Genomic DNA, 17,127 nt, shown 5'->3' with positions numbered 1-17,127 from the left:
GACGGGCCAGCAGTACGGCCAGTGCGCAAATGTTGGTGTTCGATTAATAATTGTTTATCGATCAGTAGATAAAGAGCACACGGTCGCCAATTTGCAAATTGGAACCTGACTATTTCATCCATTGACGCATCATCGACGTCTGTTTTCTGCTGATGCTGAATAAATAATCTCGAACAGCGGCTGACATTTTAAACCAGCTCACAATTCTGGAAATAAGACATTAAATAAAGCAACCGTGCACAATTTGATCCAATGCCCACTTATGAATATATCGCGTTAATTATGATCGCTAGGAAAATATTGGTTGGTTATCAATTAGTTTATTCATAAAATAGTCGTCTGTTTGTTCAGAAAGCTACACTGGTGCCCGACTGTTCCTTGTGCTGCGACATACATATCCTGTAAAAGGCTGCTGGGTAGCCAGTTAATATTTTTGTCGTGGCACAAATTACTTGTCAAACCCATCCTTCACCGTTGATTTGCATAAAATGCCGATAAATATTTGAAGATTTCACTATTTTATTTGTAAGTAAGCATGGATGTTCCGGCAGGATTCAGGAATCGTAAGTGTATGTTACAATTTCATTCTTTAGGTGTGCAAATAGGTGTTGCATGCCCCCGCCGTTGTTCAGCCATCCAGCAAGCAAGACCCGCCGACCGCCTTTTCACAATTTTAATTTTATTTCTTGGTATTCTTTGATTTTGCCTCCTCTCCTGTCAGTTGACAACATCATCTTCGTCTGTCTATCTCCTTCCTCGAAATTGCATTTTGAGTGTCGTGTAATAATTGTATGTAATGAAAATGGTGAACTGGTGAAAATTTCACCAGTTCACCATTTCACTGAAATGGTTTTGCATGAAATTAAATTCATTTGCATTGTATTTGTAATGCCAATGGTCAAGAAGCAAGTGGGTGGTTAGACTGCAGGACTTGCAATCACAAGGTTGGGGGTTAAAATCCCCAGCTAACCGCTGATTTCACAATGACTAGAATAAATATTGTCGACTAGTTACACTTACTGGTCCACAATTTCTTGATTTGTGCAATTCATAATCGTAGACGTTAAACCAAAGTTTGTATGAGAGAGATTGGTTGTTGCCAGCTTGGTGTTTTTCCATATCCCCTTGTGGGAGTTTGCCGAGTTCCCTCGATGGGAAGATCATAAAAACAAACAAACAAACAAACAAATAATGTTCATCATCCAAGTTACTATTATTTCGTGTTTTATTTTGCCATGTTTGCTGTGTTTATAATATAAGTTTGCTGTGTTGTTAAAATGTATTTGTTAATTATATTGTTGGCTGTTTTCGGGGAAAATTTTTGCAAAATGTTGCGTGGGCTGTGCTGGGATTCCCTGTGCTGTATCCTTGGTTTTATTACCAGAAAAATATATATCATTAAAATAGGCCTTTACTTTACCCTTGAATGAAAGGGCAAAGCAATTTTCCTCCGGTAAGGTGCATATGATCAACCTAGTCCCAGGGGTGATCGATCTCACTGCGCCATTTCCCCCAGCGCCAGTAGTTGTTATAGCGCCCTCTTGCGAGGGGTTTGTCTTTGTTTACATCGCCATCTTTGTTGTTGCGATCTTCTTCGTCTATAATAAAAGTCCTTGGATAAGCATTCTAATTGGTATTCTGCTGTGGCTACTTTGTGGTGTTGCATCCTCCTCTTACCTTGGCGTGGTGGCAGCGTTCTGAAACGTCCCTCGCTTCCATAAAGGTGAAAGAAAGTGCAGTTTTCTCGACGCCGTTCCAACGCAACGGATCTCCGGTTCGTCACAACGTGGTCTTTCAGTTCACTATACAGGTGAGCGGCAGTGCAGTCAAGATACATTTGACTGATCGTACCATACATTTTGCTTTGCCTTTTAGCCATTATTCTCACCGCCTTACTTACTATGGCTACCACACATCGGGCACCAAAACAGTGGTGCTTGAATAAAATTGAAACTGTGAACTCTTTCGAAAATTGGCGTCAGAATTTGCACTACACTCTCTCCCTCGACCAGAATTTTGCTCCGTTTCTACTCGATGGCTCACAGTGGGAGAAAAAGGCCAAAACTTCTCCCCTCCGTGGATTCACTGATGATGCCGATGACATCCCCTTGCCCCAACGTAAAACAGCTCAACAGAAAGTCAACATGCTTGAGCTTATGCTGGGCCAGATTGCAAATTATTGCCCTGTTATCTCACGTAACACCATTATCAAATCGTCCACATCAATCTGTAATATCTGGCAAGTGATTCGCCTCCATTATGGCTTCCAGTCTACTGGCGCACACTTACTCGATTTTGCTGACATCCACCTCCAACCGGATGAACGCCCAGAGGACTTATACCAGCGCCTCATGGCATTTGTTGAGGATAATTTGCTCCAGTGCAATGGAGGAATCTCCCACCATGGGGAAGAAGTCACTGAAGATGAGGAGCTCTCCCCTTCCCTTGAGAATTTTGTTGTCCTCACTTGGCTCCGCCTTATCCACACCAACTTACCAAAATTTGTCAAACAACGGTACGGGACGGAATTACGGTCACGCACCCTAGCTTCAATCAAACCGGAAATTTCCCAGGCCTTGGACTCACTGCTAGATGAAGTGCATAACAGTGACGATGCTAAGGCCATGCGAGCCTTCACCACTCGCCCACTGAACACACCTCGTACTGCTTCTTTTACCTCTGCCCCCAGCGGCCGGTTCCCCCCCAACTCAAAGCCCCGTCCTGCACGTCCCCAGAAGACATGCCCTCTCTGCAAGCAAGTCGGTCGCAGTGACACCCGCCACTTCCTCAGCGAATGCACATACTTACCAGAACATGACCGTAAGTACATCGTGAGAGCCCGACAAGTTGCGGACATATTTGATGACCAGCCCACAGATATTGAGTCGGATCATGATGGGGATTCATGCACCTCGATCCCATCTCCCCATGTTGAGGCCCCTGCGTCATTCCGAGTGCAGATCAACCAATCCCCCTACATGGACATGTTTTATGGCCATCATACCACCCGTGTCACCATTGATAGCGGCGCCACGGGCAATATGATTCGTGCATCCACAGCAAAGCGCCTGGGTGCACATATTACCGAGAGCTCCCAATCTGCTCACCAGGCTGATGGTTCTTCACCACTCACCATCACTGGTGAAACTCGACTCAGACTCACTCGCGACAACCATACCTTCATGTTCGAGGGCTTGGTTGTTGATAACCTTGATGTTGACATCCTTGCCGGCACGCCATTCATGTCTGTGAATGATATCGCAATCCGCCCTGCCAAACGTCTCATCACCCTTGGCGATGGATCCGCAATAACATATGGCTCGCCCAAGGGGCCCTCGACAAGCAATGCCGTACGACGTGCACACGTTTTGCGTGCACCCACCTCTTCCACCACGGTTTGGCCGGGGGAGTTCATTGAGCTAACCCTACCAAAAGACATATCAAATGATGAACTTTTTGCTCTTGAGCCTCGCACGGACACAGCCAGGGCAAGACCCGATCAGTCATCGCGGCTGTGGCCTCCCCCCGACATCTTCACTTCTGTCGCTGGAAGAATCCGCATCCTCAACTCGTCAACAGAACCGCAAGTTCTCAAACGCAATGAGCACTTCTGCCAAGTTTGCCCCGTCTTCACCCCTTCCCCGTCACCCGATGTAGTACAACAAAGTGTGCCCTCTCACGTCACTCCGAAGGCCCGCCCTGCCGTCGCTCAACTCCATTCACACTCCGCCAGCTTGGACCCCGACCACAATTTGCCTGACGACACCAGAGCACTGTTCTCATCTCTTATGGCTGAATTTGATGAAGTCTTTGATACCGAATACAAAGGGTACAATGGTGCCTCCGGCCCCTTCGAGGCCGTCGTCAACATGGGTCCCGTGCAACCTCCACAGCGCAAAGGCCGCCTGCCCCAGTATGCACGTGATAAATTGTTGGAGCTACAGCAGAAGTTCGACGAGCTTGAAAAAAAAGGTGTCTTTGCTCGCCCCGAGGACATCGGCATCTCTGTGGAATACCTCAACCCTTCATTCCTCGTCAAGAAGTCCAATGGCGGTTTTCGATTGGTCACGGCCTTTGCTGACGTTGGCCGTTATAGTAAGCCACAGCCGTCTCTCATGCCTGACGTCAATTCCACCTTACGCCTGATTGCACAGTGGAAGTACATCATTGCCACAGACCTCACCAATGCCTTCTATCAGATCCCCCTTTCAAAAGCCTCCATGAAGTATTGCGGAGTCGCCACTCCCTTCCGCGGCATCCGTGTCTACACCAGATCAGCCATGGGCATGCCAGGCTCCGAGACAGCCCTTGAAGAGCTCATGTGCCGCGTACTCGGTGATCTTCTCAAGGACGGTGTTGTCGCCAAAATTGCTGATGACCTCTATTGTGGCGGAAACACACTAGACAGTCTTCTCACCAACTGGAGGCGTGTGCTTCATATCCTTTATACCAATGGCCTACGATTGTCTGCTAAAAAGACAGTGATTTGTCCGACCACCACCACTATCCTCGGATGGATCTGGTCTTCAGGCACCCTTCATGCCAGCCCTCACCGTATCGCCACCCTATCAACATGCGCAATCCCGGAGAGAGTATCCGCACTGCGTTCCTTCATCGGTGCCTACAAAGTACTCGCGCGGGTGCTCCCAAACTGTGCCTCAATCCTTTCCCCATTGGATACTGTCATAGCAGGACGCCAGTCCTCCGATTCTATTGTGTGGTCCGACGAATCTCGTTCTGCTTTCAAGAATGCACAGTCAGCTCTGTCGGCGTCTCGCACAATCACGCTTCCTCGCCCTACTGATCAGTTATGGATTGTTACTGACGGTGCAGTTAAGAACCATGGCATTGGCGCCACTCTGTACGTTACCCGCCAAAACAAGCTGTGCCTCGCTGGTTTCTTCAGCGCCAAACTCCGCGGCCGCCAACCCACGTGGCTGCCCTGTGAAGTTGAAGCCCTTTCCATTGCTGCATCGACCAAGCACTTCAGCCCTTATCTCATCCAGTCGACTCGCAATGCTGCCATCCTCACCGACAGCAAACCTTGTGTACAGGCTTACGAGAAGTTATGCCGCGGTGAGTTTTCCTCGAGTCCCCGCGTCTCCACATTCCTCTCTACTGTCAGCCGGTACCAAGCGACTGTACGCCACCTCGCTGGCTCTGCCAACATTCCGTCTGACTTTGCTAGCCGTAACGCCCCAGCCTGCTTGAGCCCTCCTTGTCAGATTTGCTCATTTGTCCAACAAGCTGAGGAGTCTGTTGTATTGCGCGTATCGGCACAGGATATTCTCACAGGTAAAGTGAAGTTGCCGTTCACGAGCCGGGCTGCCTGGTCTGCAATCCAATCTGAATGTCCTGATCTACACCGCACCCGGGCACACCTGGTGCAGGGGACACGCCCCTCAAAAAAGGTCACTAATGCTAAAGATGTCAAGCGCTATCTTCAGGTTGCATCCCTGGCCAAGGACAATCTGATCGTCGTTCGTCGCGATGTTCCACTCGCTCCAACTCGTGAATGCATCGTTGTGCCTCGTCAAATTTTAGATGGCCTACTCACAGCACAGCACATTCAACTCGACCATCCATCTAGCCACCAGCTCAAGTCAATCGTTCATCGTTACTTCTTTGCTCTCGACATGGACAAGTCGATTGACACAGTTACAACCGGATGCCACCAGTGCGCTGCACTTCGCACTGTCCCATCTACAATCCACCTCCAGTCTTCGTCCGACCCCCCAGATGCTCTTGGGTTCTCCTTCGCTGCCGATGTAGTTAAGCGTAATCGCCAGCTCATCCTCGTGCTCCGGGAAACTGCCACTTCATTCACCACATCTTGCCTCATCGAAGATGAGCGCCGCAACACTCTGCGGGATGCACTGATTTGTCTCTGCATAGGCCTTAGGCCGCTCGATGGCCCCATGGCAGTTATTCGCACTGATCCAGCGCCTGGCTTCAAATCACTCGTCAATGACGAGCTCCTCCGACGTCACAGGCTGTCCATCGAACTTGGGCGGGTGAAAAACCTCAACAAAAACCCTGTGGCGGAAAAGGCTGTCCGTGAACTTATCGATGAGTTGCTCCGTCAGGACCCCATGGGTGGTGCCATCTCTCCTGTGACCCTTTCTGTTGCTACCTCATGCCTCAATTCACGCATTCGTTCCCGTGGACTCTCAGCCCGTGAAATGTGGTACCAGCGTGACCAGTTCACTAACCACCAAATACCCTTCTCCGATCAACATCTTATTTTGGAGCAACAGCGTCTTCGCACAGCCAATCACCCTCATAGTGAACATGCTAAGGCCCCTGGTAGGATGCCCCCCCTCGAAACTGCTGTCGAGATCGGCGACCTTGTGTACCTCCATGCTGACCGCAACAAGACACGCAGTCGCAATCGCTACCTAGTTGTCTCCATCGAAGGCGTTTGGTGTAACGTTCGGAAGTTTGTGGGCAACCAACTCAGGAGTACTTCTTATCGCGTGAACCGCTCGGAGTGCTATAAGGTGCCCGCTTCGTCCCACGTTGTCCCTCCCCCATCCTGCAGCCCAGACACCGAGGATGACACTGAGGACCATGACCCCGTCCCGACACCTAGTCCTCCCGATCCTCCGGACATTCCCAGCAAGCTTTCGACACCTGCTCCGACCGCTCTTGAGGAACCCTGGTCTGTGCCTTATCCACCTGAGGCCCATCTTGAATCGCCCCAACCACCGCCAGTAGTTGTTTCACAGGACACACCCTCCCTTGGACCACGACGCTCTTCGCGCTTGCTTCGTCCTCCCAAGTACCTTGATGACTATGTTACGGACTAATCACCTCGTTCTCCTGTTGGACTGTGTTTTGGCTCGTTTTGTTGTATGTTTATATGGGGCAGAATAATCCCCAGGGCCAGAGGGTAGTCCATCCCTATGACGGCTCTATGTTCCCTTTTGCGGTTGCGTTCCTCGTATCCTGTTTGTGGCTTGACATCCGTCCATTGTTTCTGTGGACCTCAGACATTTTTAACTGTTGACTTTTTATCATGTAGTGTTCTCTGTTTAAGGGATTTCATTCCCCTCTTTCATTTGTTTAAGCGAAAGAAAAGTAGTCGCGCCAGTAGTTGTTATAGCGCCCTCTTGCGAGGGGTTTGTCTTTGTTTACATCGCCATCTTTGTTGTTGCGATCTTCTTCGTCTATAATAAAAGTCCTTGGATAAGCATTCTAATTGGTATTCTGCTGTGGCTACTTTGTGGTGTTGCATCCTCCTCTTACCTTGGCGCAGCATGCTTTGCTCGATCATAACCCCTGGAATTGGCCAATTTAAATGTGCTATATGCTAGCACATTTAAATGAGCCATTAATGAGCGTAGGTATTCATTATTCAATCTTTTCTACGCGCATGTCTTTCGTCTTAAAGAATGTTTAAAAAAAAAAAAAAAAAAATGTGTTCATGTCATAAAAAACGCGGGCGTGATCATCAACACGCAAATATCTTAAAACTACGCGCGCACGCACTTGACATCTAATGCATGAGCCAATCAGCGTTGTTTCCCAGTACATCACTACCAGGGGTTAGTGACGAGAGGTATCGATACGGCGCGCTGCCCATGGTAGCGAGGCTGGCATATGATATATGTGCACTTGCAAAAGGGCATGCACCACAGCAAAACCACCAAGCACCGCAGCAATTACTGTGGGGTTGTGGCAAAGTAGGCAATTTATAAAGACCCAGCCAAGTTATTTTGATGGGGGGCTGTGCTGCGTTAAAAAAAAAAATGGTCATAGACCTTATGCACATGACGTCATTTCAGTAGGGCGCCCTCACCTAGAGGTCAAAAGGACGTTGTTCATTGGCCAAAACTATGCGCTGCACATACAAATCTGTGAGTTTCAATTGTTTTTTGCACCATTTTTCCTCTAAGATGGCGGCTGGATGACATCAGTGCATATAAAGGTCTATTGTACGAGTGGACCGATAATGACAAATTTTGAAAGAAAGGAGTACAGCGTCCCACTAACTGCCCCCTGGTTATAGTTATTATGATTATGTTATAACTATTTTATTTGCCATGACAGTACAAAACAAAATACAAAGACAACATACCCCAAGATGGGCAAGGGACAACAAAAGCAAGTACGTAGAATTGTTGCCCAACATCTGTCTGGGATACACAAATATATAAATAATTAAGATAACCAAGTTATAGTAAACAAAGCAATAATAAAATCAGATAATAACACAAAACCAATAATAAATAACTAAGAATGAAAAACAAGAGCAAGCAAAGTTAAACAAAAAATAAATGTATAAATAAATAAAAAACAAATTTTATGGATGGCTATAAAGCAGACTATTAAAAGGATGGACTATAAAACTAAACTAAAATGTGTTGCCTGTAATAAATAATTTTTTAATGAATCATTTATGTTGCACAGAATCTAATGTTTATCCACAATATTTTATTTGTTGTAATTTAGCCAGCCAAGCACAGGGTTATCAGAGAAGACCCCAGCGACCCCAGGGTCAAGATGGTCCCACTCCGCTCTTTGATGACACTAGTACTATGGGAGGAGGGCAGCCGGGACCAGGGGGAAACTTCCAGGCTCAGGGGCCATACGGGCAACCACAACCCGTGGGGTTTCCTGGTCAACAGTTGATGAACGACCCCATGGCCAATATGGCAATGCAGTATGGTGCTGGCCTGGCCGACCATGGGAAGGAAGTCATGGAGAAACAGGTATGGGAACTCCAGGCTAGTTTGGAATAGATGGATTGCACATAGCGTCATCGACTGCCATATTTGATGATAAACAATGGAGAATTGCACGTCAGTACGTGCTGTGCACAACTCGCAGCCAATGATAGATTTGGATGCGTGCACGTTTCAACAAAGATGGTTTTCAATGTCATGATCTGCAATCCATCTTTAAGTCCAGCATTGGTGGAAGAAATGGTACCTGCTGAAGATCTTGGCCCAATTTCATGGCTCTGCTTAGCGTAAGCAAAGGATCCGGGCCCAATTTCATGGCTCTGCATTGGTGCTTACGGAGGCAGGGAATTCTGTGCTTACGGCAAGCGTATTTCACGGGTTAGCGACGATCTTTGGCTTCTGCACGTGCGTACTCCACGTTACTAGGCATTCTATGCTTACAAGGCTAGCGCAAAATTCGCACGTAAGCAGGGAATTGTGATCGTAAGCGCAGAATTTGGCAGTAGGCAAAACCATGAAATTGGGCCCAGGGTTTACGGGGCAGGAATTTCTCACTTACTTCAAGTGTGTTTTTTGTGTTAGCAGGGAATTTTTGCTTGTGCTTGTGCGTACTCTACCTAGACACACTCCCCACGCAGGGTGTCTAGGTACTTGCAATGGGAGACTTTTGGGGACTCTAGGTGGCAGCAGACTTACTAGGCAAATCCATAAAATGGACATTTATCTGGTAAGTCTGCTGTCACCTAGCCTAGCGTTCAAAAGTCCCCCGTTGAAACTGTAAAGAATCAGAATCTTTGGACCTTGGTTCAAGGTCAACTGATATCCAAACAAACAAGCAGCACATCATGTAAAGACGCAACATTTACAAAATGACTACAAATCAATGAGTGATTTTTGCATTCTCCGTTACAGATTGACAGATTTATGTCTGTGAGTAAGCTGAAATACTACTTTGCGGTTGACACAGCGTACGTCTTCAAGAAACTGGCGATACTTCTCTGTCCGTTCACACATACTGTAAGTTGAAATAGTTCTGGAACTTGGCTTGGCCACGAAATGCCAAATTTAAATACAGGTTTTCAAATGGGACATAAGAAGTACTTCGGGAAAGTATAGTAATTTCACAATACTTCTGTGTGTAATGTTGCGCACTTAAAGACACTGGACATCTTTGGTAGTCAGTGTATCTCAACATATGCATAAAATCACAAACCTGTGGAAATTTGGACTCACAAATTTGAATGCTTTCAGATGCCTAAAAAATGCTTCAGGCATGAAGTATTTTAATATTTTCACAAAAACTACCTTACTTCAGAGGGAGCTGTTTCTCACAATGTTTTATACTATCAACAGCTCTCCATTGCTCATTACCAAGTAAGTTTTTAGGCTTTTTAAGTTTTTTAACATTTACACCGTTGCCATCATGAATGTAATCTATTTTTAGTGTCTGACCACCATTGATCTTCATATCTTTTCTTCATACAGGATTGGACAATTCAGTACAATCAAGAAAATGAACCAGTAGCCCCTAGATATGCGGTCAACGCTCCTGACCTTTATATCCCCGTCATGGGCTTCGTAACCTACATACTACTGGCAGGTGTGGCTTTAGGACGGCAAGATAAGTAAGTCCTTACTCACTTCACTGTCTGCTTAATATCTAGTAATGAAGAAGTTCAGAAATGTCCAGGTTAAAGGCAGTGGACACTATTGGTAATTACTCAAAATAATTATTGTCATAAAACCTTTCTTGGTGACGAGTAATGGGGAGAGGTTGATAGTATAAAACATTGTGAGAAACGGCTCCCTCTGAGGTGCCATAGTTTTTGAGAAAGAAGTAATTTTCCATGAATTTGATTTTGAGACCTCAGATTTAGAATTTGAGGTCTCTAAATCAACCATCTAAACGCACACAACTTGGTGTGACAACGGTTTTATTTTATTTTATTATTATCTCGCAACTTCGATGACCGATTGAGCTCAAATTTTCACAGGTTTGTTATTTTATGCATATGTTGAGATACACCAAATGTGAAGGCTAGTCTTTGACAATTACCAATAGTGTCCACTGCCTTTAACTGTATAATGGAAGACAGGGTGGCCATCCACAATTAGATAGAACAGGGTATCTAACAAAATGTGTAAATTAAAGCAGTGTGGCTACGAAACAGCCGGGTGTGTTGGTATCTTTCCTCTCCTTTCATCTCCTGGTCCCCGGTTCGAATCCCGCCAGGGGGCATTATGTGGATTGGGTTTGCAACCGTACCCGATTGCAGTGCCCTTACACATACCAACTAAGTACTTATTGGGTACATTTAGCAACAGAACAATTCTATCCCATAAGGTTTTTTTGTTGTTGTAGTGGTACCCCACTGAGGATTTCGTCAGAATAGCAGGGCCCAATTTCATAGAGCTGCTTAAGCACAAAATTATGCTTAAGCAAAAACAATCATGCTTAGTAAAATCAGATTACCGGCCAGGACTCTACTCAATTGTTATGCTAAGTAAACAACAGCTAACTACCAGTCACAAGCAATGTATATGTCATGACATTTTGTCCAGTAACATGTGTACAAAAAGCAAGCTATTTTCGTGCTTAAGCAAATTTTTTGCTTAAGCAGCTATATGAAATTGGCCCCAGGCCTTTAAATAACCCAAAGCACCCACAGAAATTCCTGCGGTGCCCTACGCTTTTGCTGTGGTGCCCTGTGCTTTTGCTGTGGTGCCCTACGCTTTTGCTGTGGTGCCCTGTGCTTTTGCTGTGGTGCCCTGTGCTTTTGCTGTGGTGCCCTGTGCTTTTGCTGTGGTGCCCTGTACTTATGCTGTGGTGCCCTGTGCTTTTGCTGTGGTGCCCTGTGCTTTTGCTGTGGTGCCCTACGCTTTTGCTGTGGTGCCCTGTGCTTTTGCTGTGGTGCCCTACGCTTTTGCTGTGGTGCCCTGTGCTTTTGCTGTGGTGCCCTGTGCTTTTGCTGTGGTGCCCTGTGCTTTTGCTGTGGTGCCCTACGCTTTTGCTGTGGTGCCCTGTGCTTTTGCTGTGGTGCCCTGTGCTTTTGCTGTGGTGCCCTGTGCTTTTGCTGTGGTGCCCTGTGCTTTTGCTGTGGTGCCCTGTGCTTTTGCTGTGGTGCCCTGTGCTTTTGCTGTGGTGCCCTGTGCTTTTGCTGTGGTGCCCTGTGCTTTTGCTGTGGTGCCCTGTGCTTTTGCTGTGGTGCCCTGTGCTTTTGTTGTGGTGCCCTGTGCTTTTGCTGTGGTGCCCTGTGCTTTTGCTGTGGTGCCCTGTGCTTTTGCTGTGGTGCCCTGTGCTTTTGCTGTGGTGCCCTGTGCTTTTGCTGTGGTGCCCTGTGCTTTTGTTGTGGTGCCCTGTGCTTTTGCTGTGGTGCCCTGTGCTTTTGCTGTGGTGCCCTGTGCTTTTGCTGTGGTGCCCTGTGCTTTTGCTGTGGTGCCCTGTGCTTTTGCTGTGGTGCCCTGTGCTTTTGCTGTGGTGCCCTGTGCTTTTGTTGTGGTGCCCTCTGCAAGGTTCCAATACAAATTTACATTTTCCTCATGGAAGTGCCCCTTACCATAGGAAAATTGCTGTGCCCCTTCAAGAGCGAAGTTCAAGCCCTGGAAAAGAGAATAATAGTACAATAACGGAAGCATCCCGTTACTGCAATTTTTCAACCAAAAGTCAAATAGATGCAGGGTTGTATGCTTCGTTTTTGTAAGGGCAAGGGCACCAAGGCATTTTCTCTTTGGCAAAAGGTACCCTATGAGGAAGTTGTAAATTTCTACTGGAGCATTTCAAGGGCACCAAGGCAATGGCAAGGGGGAAACGGAGTTTTGCCTCCGTGAAGTATCAGGCCTGTAGATGTACTGTATAAGATGTATTTTTTAAAGATACCCTGTTGTTTTTTGTGGTGTGATGTAGGTTTACCCCGGAGCAGCTTGGGATGCAAGCAAGTACAGCACTCGTCTGGCTCATCATAGAGATTGTGGCCGTCCTCCTCACCCTCTACATCATGAACATCCATAGTGCTCTTAGGAAACTTGATCTGGTAGCGTTTTGCGGCTACAAATATGTGGGGTGAGTCATTGAATGTGTTCTTAATCATAACCCGTCCTAGCCTGAACATCTGACGTCGCATTTGTGAAATATGCCAGAGATCTGCCTTTGAGCCTATGTCCGTAATCACCTTTGACCTCGCATTCATTTACATTGCCTTCATGGTCCTGGAGATTCGCAGCTAAATCTGATGTACATGTGTATACATATAGAACCAATACCTGTCTACCGAAAAAGACGGGACCTTTCTAAACTCATCCATGCATAGGTAGCACTGTTCAGTTTCTGTACGGTGAAATACAACCAGCAGGGCTTGATTTCATAGAGCTGCTTTACAAAGTATCACCACCGAGAAAAATGTGTGTAATTTCTATCTTAAAGCTCACTTGTTAAAAGATGATAACGATAGTAAGTATCCTTTGAAATTATTCCATTTGAAATGAGAACATTTGAATCTGAATCTGCGCTGAATCGTTTCACAGGTGTTCGTTTGTGAATACTGTGGCCAGAGATGCAGTTGGTACCCGCTGTCACCGCGTTAAATGTGGACTGATTTGATGTAACAAGTAGACACTATTCAGCTGAAACTTTCACATGTGACTTTTGTTGTATCTTTCTTGATAGCTTTGCCAATTAACCCTCCTGCTGACTGACCATTGGAAACCATTAGAAAATCCATTCCACACCCTCGCCATTGCTTTGTACGCACTCCATAGCTTTATCATTGGACCAAAGTGTAACACAACCATGCATGATCAGTGAAGTGTGTAAATGGTTTTGAATGGTGAGACAGTGGCCTCCGTAATCAACCTCAGAGTAGGAGGGTTAAGTTGACAAAAAAACAAATGGTGACCCTACAAATTAACGTAAGTTTCATTTGTTTTGTTTTTCTTTACAGAATGATTGTGTGTCTTCTTGCCAGTATTCTATTTCAATCGTTGGGGTACTATGTTGCTCTTCTCTACTCAAGTATATCAATTATATTCTTTTTGGTAAGTTGCTTAAACTCAAGCGTAACTCTTCCTTCAGTGAAAACTGATATAAATACTGGTAAATGTGGTATGTCATGGCCTAGCGGTTAAGAGCACCGTATTTAAGCTCTGGTGTTTCTGAACAGCAGATTGTGGGTTTGAGTCCAAGTCTTGACACATAAGTCCTTAAGCAAAATACTTAACCATGATGCTTCATTCTTCGAATGGGACGTAAAGCCATTGGTCCTGTGTGTTGTGTAACACACTTAAAAGAACCCAGTGCACTTATCGAAAAAAAAGGGGTTCGCCATGGTGTTCCTGGTTTGATCGGCAGCATATTGCGCCACAGCACTTTGTATACATGGTACTATGAAAAGGAGTAGGTCTCATACTTACTTGGTAAGAAACACTACAGCTGTATGAACTATGTTGAGAAAGGATTGACTTCAAAGTAATATGGTGTTGATAATTTGGTGGAAAATTTATATTTCTGTGGTGTCTGTTTGTGAATGCTGCGGCAGAGATGCAGCTGGTTGTTAATGTTCTCTTTAAATCCAAGCCCTTGTTTGCTTTCCGATATTGTTAATTGGAAGCTTAAAATATAAAGCGCTAAGTATTTTTCCTTTTGACTTTTCATTGTACTTTTTTAGTTTTCATTCCAGGAAACTATTCGTTCTACTCTAGTTGTTTCTAAATATATTGATATATATATATATATTTTTGATTTTAATGAAATGCAGGTTCGGAATATGAAATTGATCATTTTGCCGGAGTCCCACGAAGACAGTATCGGACACGGCAACAAACGACGTATGTACTTGCTCCTGTTTATCGCTACCTTACAGCCAATCTTCATCTATTGGTTGACGTCGCACCTCACCGGCATCCCAGTCAAGGGTAAAGTCTGAGACCAACATTGCTGTTATTCAAATTCAACCCCCCCCCCTCCGCTCCCCCCTCCCTCTCCGCTCCCCCCTCCCTCTCCGCTCCCCCCCCCCTCTCCGCTCCCCCCTCCCTCTCCGCTCCCCAACCCTCCCGCCTTCCACTTGCACATCTAGCCCTTGAGCATTATCGCCGAAAAAAAAGGTTAAAAGACAGAACTCGGGGTTCTCCACAGGGTTAAATTTTGTCCGGGCGCTAAACCAATCCTGCACTATCGTCAAATTGCGCAAACCATTCCTGCATTGTTTTCGAATTGCGCAAATAATTCATGCACGATCTTCATATTGCGCAAATTATTCCATATCTATCGGCATATTGCGCACACTACTCCTATACTATCGGCAAATTGCGCAAACTATTCATGCTCAAATAGATAAGCCAATAATTTATTATAATTTGGGGGCTAAGTGTCCTTACTCGCAGCTAGAGCTGAATTGCGAAGGACGCGGCTACAACGTGTTCGAGAAGCAGGCACGCAAGGGCGCATTCAGCTGCCAGCCACATCAACCCATTATGACCACGGAGCACAGCCAAGATTGAAAGTGTTTGATTTTTTCCTGAGGGAAGAAAACCGAATAGTCTGGAAAACCCTCGTGGCACAGCAGAGAATTAATGCACAACTCAACTCACATATGGCCCCGACCGGGAATCGAACCGGGGTGAGAGGCGAGCGCTTTACGCAGAAGCCAACCGTGCCCGGACAAAACCGCATGTGGAGAACCCTGAATTGGTTTTGCTAACAAAACAGTTGTTGGCAGTGAAAGCACTTATGTAACCCACCATATACATAAACTGACAAACCTGTAGAAATTTGAGATCTGGGTCATGAGACAATAGTGAAAAACTGAATACTGTTTTTGCGTGACATTGATTCAAAACAAAAATGAATTTTCCTTGGTAAAGGGCACCCTATGAGGAAATTGTTACTATACTGGAGCATTTTAAAGGCAGTGAACACTATTGGTTATTACTCAAAACCTTTCTTGGTAATGAGTAATGGGGAGCTGTTGATAGTAAAAACATTGTGAGAAATGGCTCCCTCTGAAGTAATGTAGGTTTCGAGAAAGAAGTAATTTTCCTTGAAGTTGATTTCGAGACCTCAGATTTAGAATTTGATGTCTCGAAATCAAGCATAGGAAAGCACATAACTTTGTGTGACAGGGGTGTTTTTGCTTTCATTATTATCTCGCAACTTCGAGGACCGATTGAGCTCAAATTTTCACAGGTTTTTTTATTTTTTGTTATGCACATGTTGAGATACACCAAGTGAGAAGACTGGTCTTTGACAATTACCAATAGTGGCCATTGTCTTTAAGGGCACACAGACATGACCATGGGGCATGGAAGCAATCTTCTTTGTTGCCTCCAATAAGTATCAGGCCTGAATGGCTCTTTTGGAAGCCACCATTTCTCCCGAGACTTTTACACAAGGTTGTACCTTTCCATCTGACTAACAAAAAATTACTTCCTATTTATGCTTGATCAAAATTGTGACCCCCCTCCTTGTGTCCTTAATATTTTTACTTGTTGGTCGGTAGTGTACATGTAGACTGTGCTATTTACATGATTAAAATAACTTCATAAAGCAAGAAGTTTCTATTTTTTTTTTCCCCTTAACTTTCCTTAAGTATCTTTTATTTCACAACTTGAAAACATAAGCGTAAAACAATTTGCCTTAACAAAATATTTTGTCCTGTGTTAACTGTTTATATTACTTTTGGGTTATTAAGTTTAACTTGGATGATCGTAAGATATTTCATGCGCAAACAAAATTGTCATTACTTACAAACACTAATGTTAAACTCTGCAACTATTGTATAACAATAGACCCATTGCATAACGTGAAATGCTACAGTGACACTGAGGTTACGAACACGTTTTTAAGCACAAAGAACAGCTATCGTTCAGTGAGGAACCTTTTTGGTCTCGTTTTGAGCGCTTTTTGGCCTCAGTGAGGCACTTTTTTTCAGGAATGAGACATCATATGCACCGGGTGTATAACCTCTCCATACTAGGCCTAATTTCATAGAGCTGCTCAAGCAGAAATTATTGCTTAAAAAGTATTTGCTAAGCGGAAATTAACAGGATACCAGTCACCACTTCTACATGTGACATTGTAGTTTGGCTGGTAACCTTATTCTGGTAAGCATGATTTTGTTGTGCTTAGCTAGTTTTTTGTGCTTAAGCAGCTCAATGAAACTGGGCCCTGAAAGGGGCATATACTTTGAGTAATATAAGATCTCATTATTTGATGTAAAGTTTTGGCATTAACTTTTCATAGTGTAATAACAAAAAGCTTTTTTGAGAAGTACTTTATCTTTAGTAAACTGAGAAGAATGTCTACAGTATAATATTTCATCAGTAAACAAACATGTACAGTTGACTCTTGTTGTAACAAGATGATCGATGGGACTTGCCAAAAATGTACCTTATTACAACAGCAACATTGTTATAAGTGGACAGAAAGACGAAAAAACACAAAGCAGAA

The 17,127-nt window shown here is 45.0% G+C and overlaps 1 protein-coding gene across 2 annotated transcripts; it reads left to right on the top strand.

Moving 5' to 3' along the window:
- Positions 1 to 437: 437 nt before the first annotated feature.
- On the top strand, positions 438 to 14,660 carry LOC139939733 (protein YIF1B-B-like). Of its 2 annotated transcripts, none has more exons than XM_071935838.1 (7): positions 438 to 563; positions 8,455 to 8,714; positions 9,600 to 9,704; positions 10,173 to 10,312; positions 12,592 to 12,747; positions 13,625 to 13,718; positions 14,438 to 14,660. In XM_071935838.1, exons 1-7 carry the CDS (start codon positions 536 to 538, stop codon positions 14,603 to 14,605), a joined length of 951 nt encoding a protein of 316 aa, XP_071791939.1. In that variant the 5' UTR covers positions 438 to 535; the 3' UTR covers positions 14,606 to 14,660. The 2 variants fall into 2 exon arrangements, with proteins under 2 accessions (XP_071791939.1, XP_071791931.1); XM_071935830.1 differs by having other exon boundaries at positions 448 to 569.
- Positions 14,661 to 17,127: the final 2,467 nt, after the last annotated feature.

This window comes from Asterias amurensis, chromosome 1, assembly GCF_032118995.1.
Source record: "Asterias amurensis chromosome 1, ASM3211899v1".
Lineage (NCBI taxonomy): Eukaryota > Metazoa > Echinodermata > Asteroidea > Forcipulatida > Asteriidae > Asterias > Asterias amurensis.
This window is presented reverse-complemented; position numbering and strand designations above follow the sequence as displayed.

Excerpts from the sequence above, each read along its gene's own strand:
- LOC139939733 (XM_071935830.1), top strand. The coding sequence starts at position 536 with ATGGATGTTCCGGCAGGATTCAGGAATCGTAAGT. Across the intron at positions 10,313-12,591 it reads GCTTTAGGACGGCAAGATAA|GTTTACCCCGGAGCAGCTTG; the intron begins GTAAGTCCTTAC and ends GGTGTGATGTAG. Across the intron at positions 12,748-13,624 it reads TGCGGCTACAAATATGTGGG|AATGATTGTGTGTCTTCTTG; the intron begins GTGAGTCATTGA and ends TTTTCTTTACAG.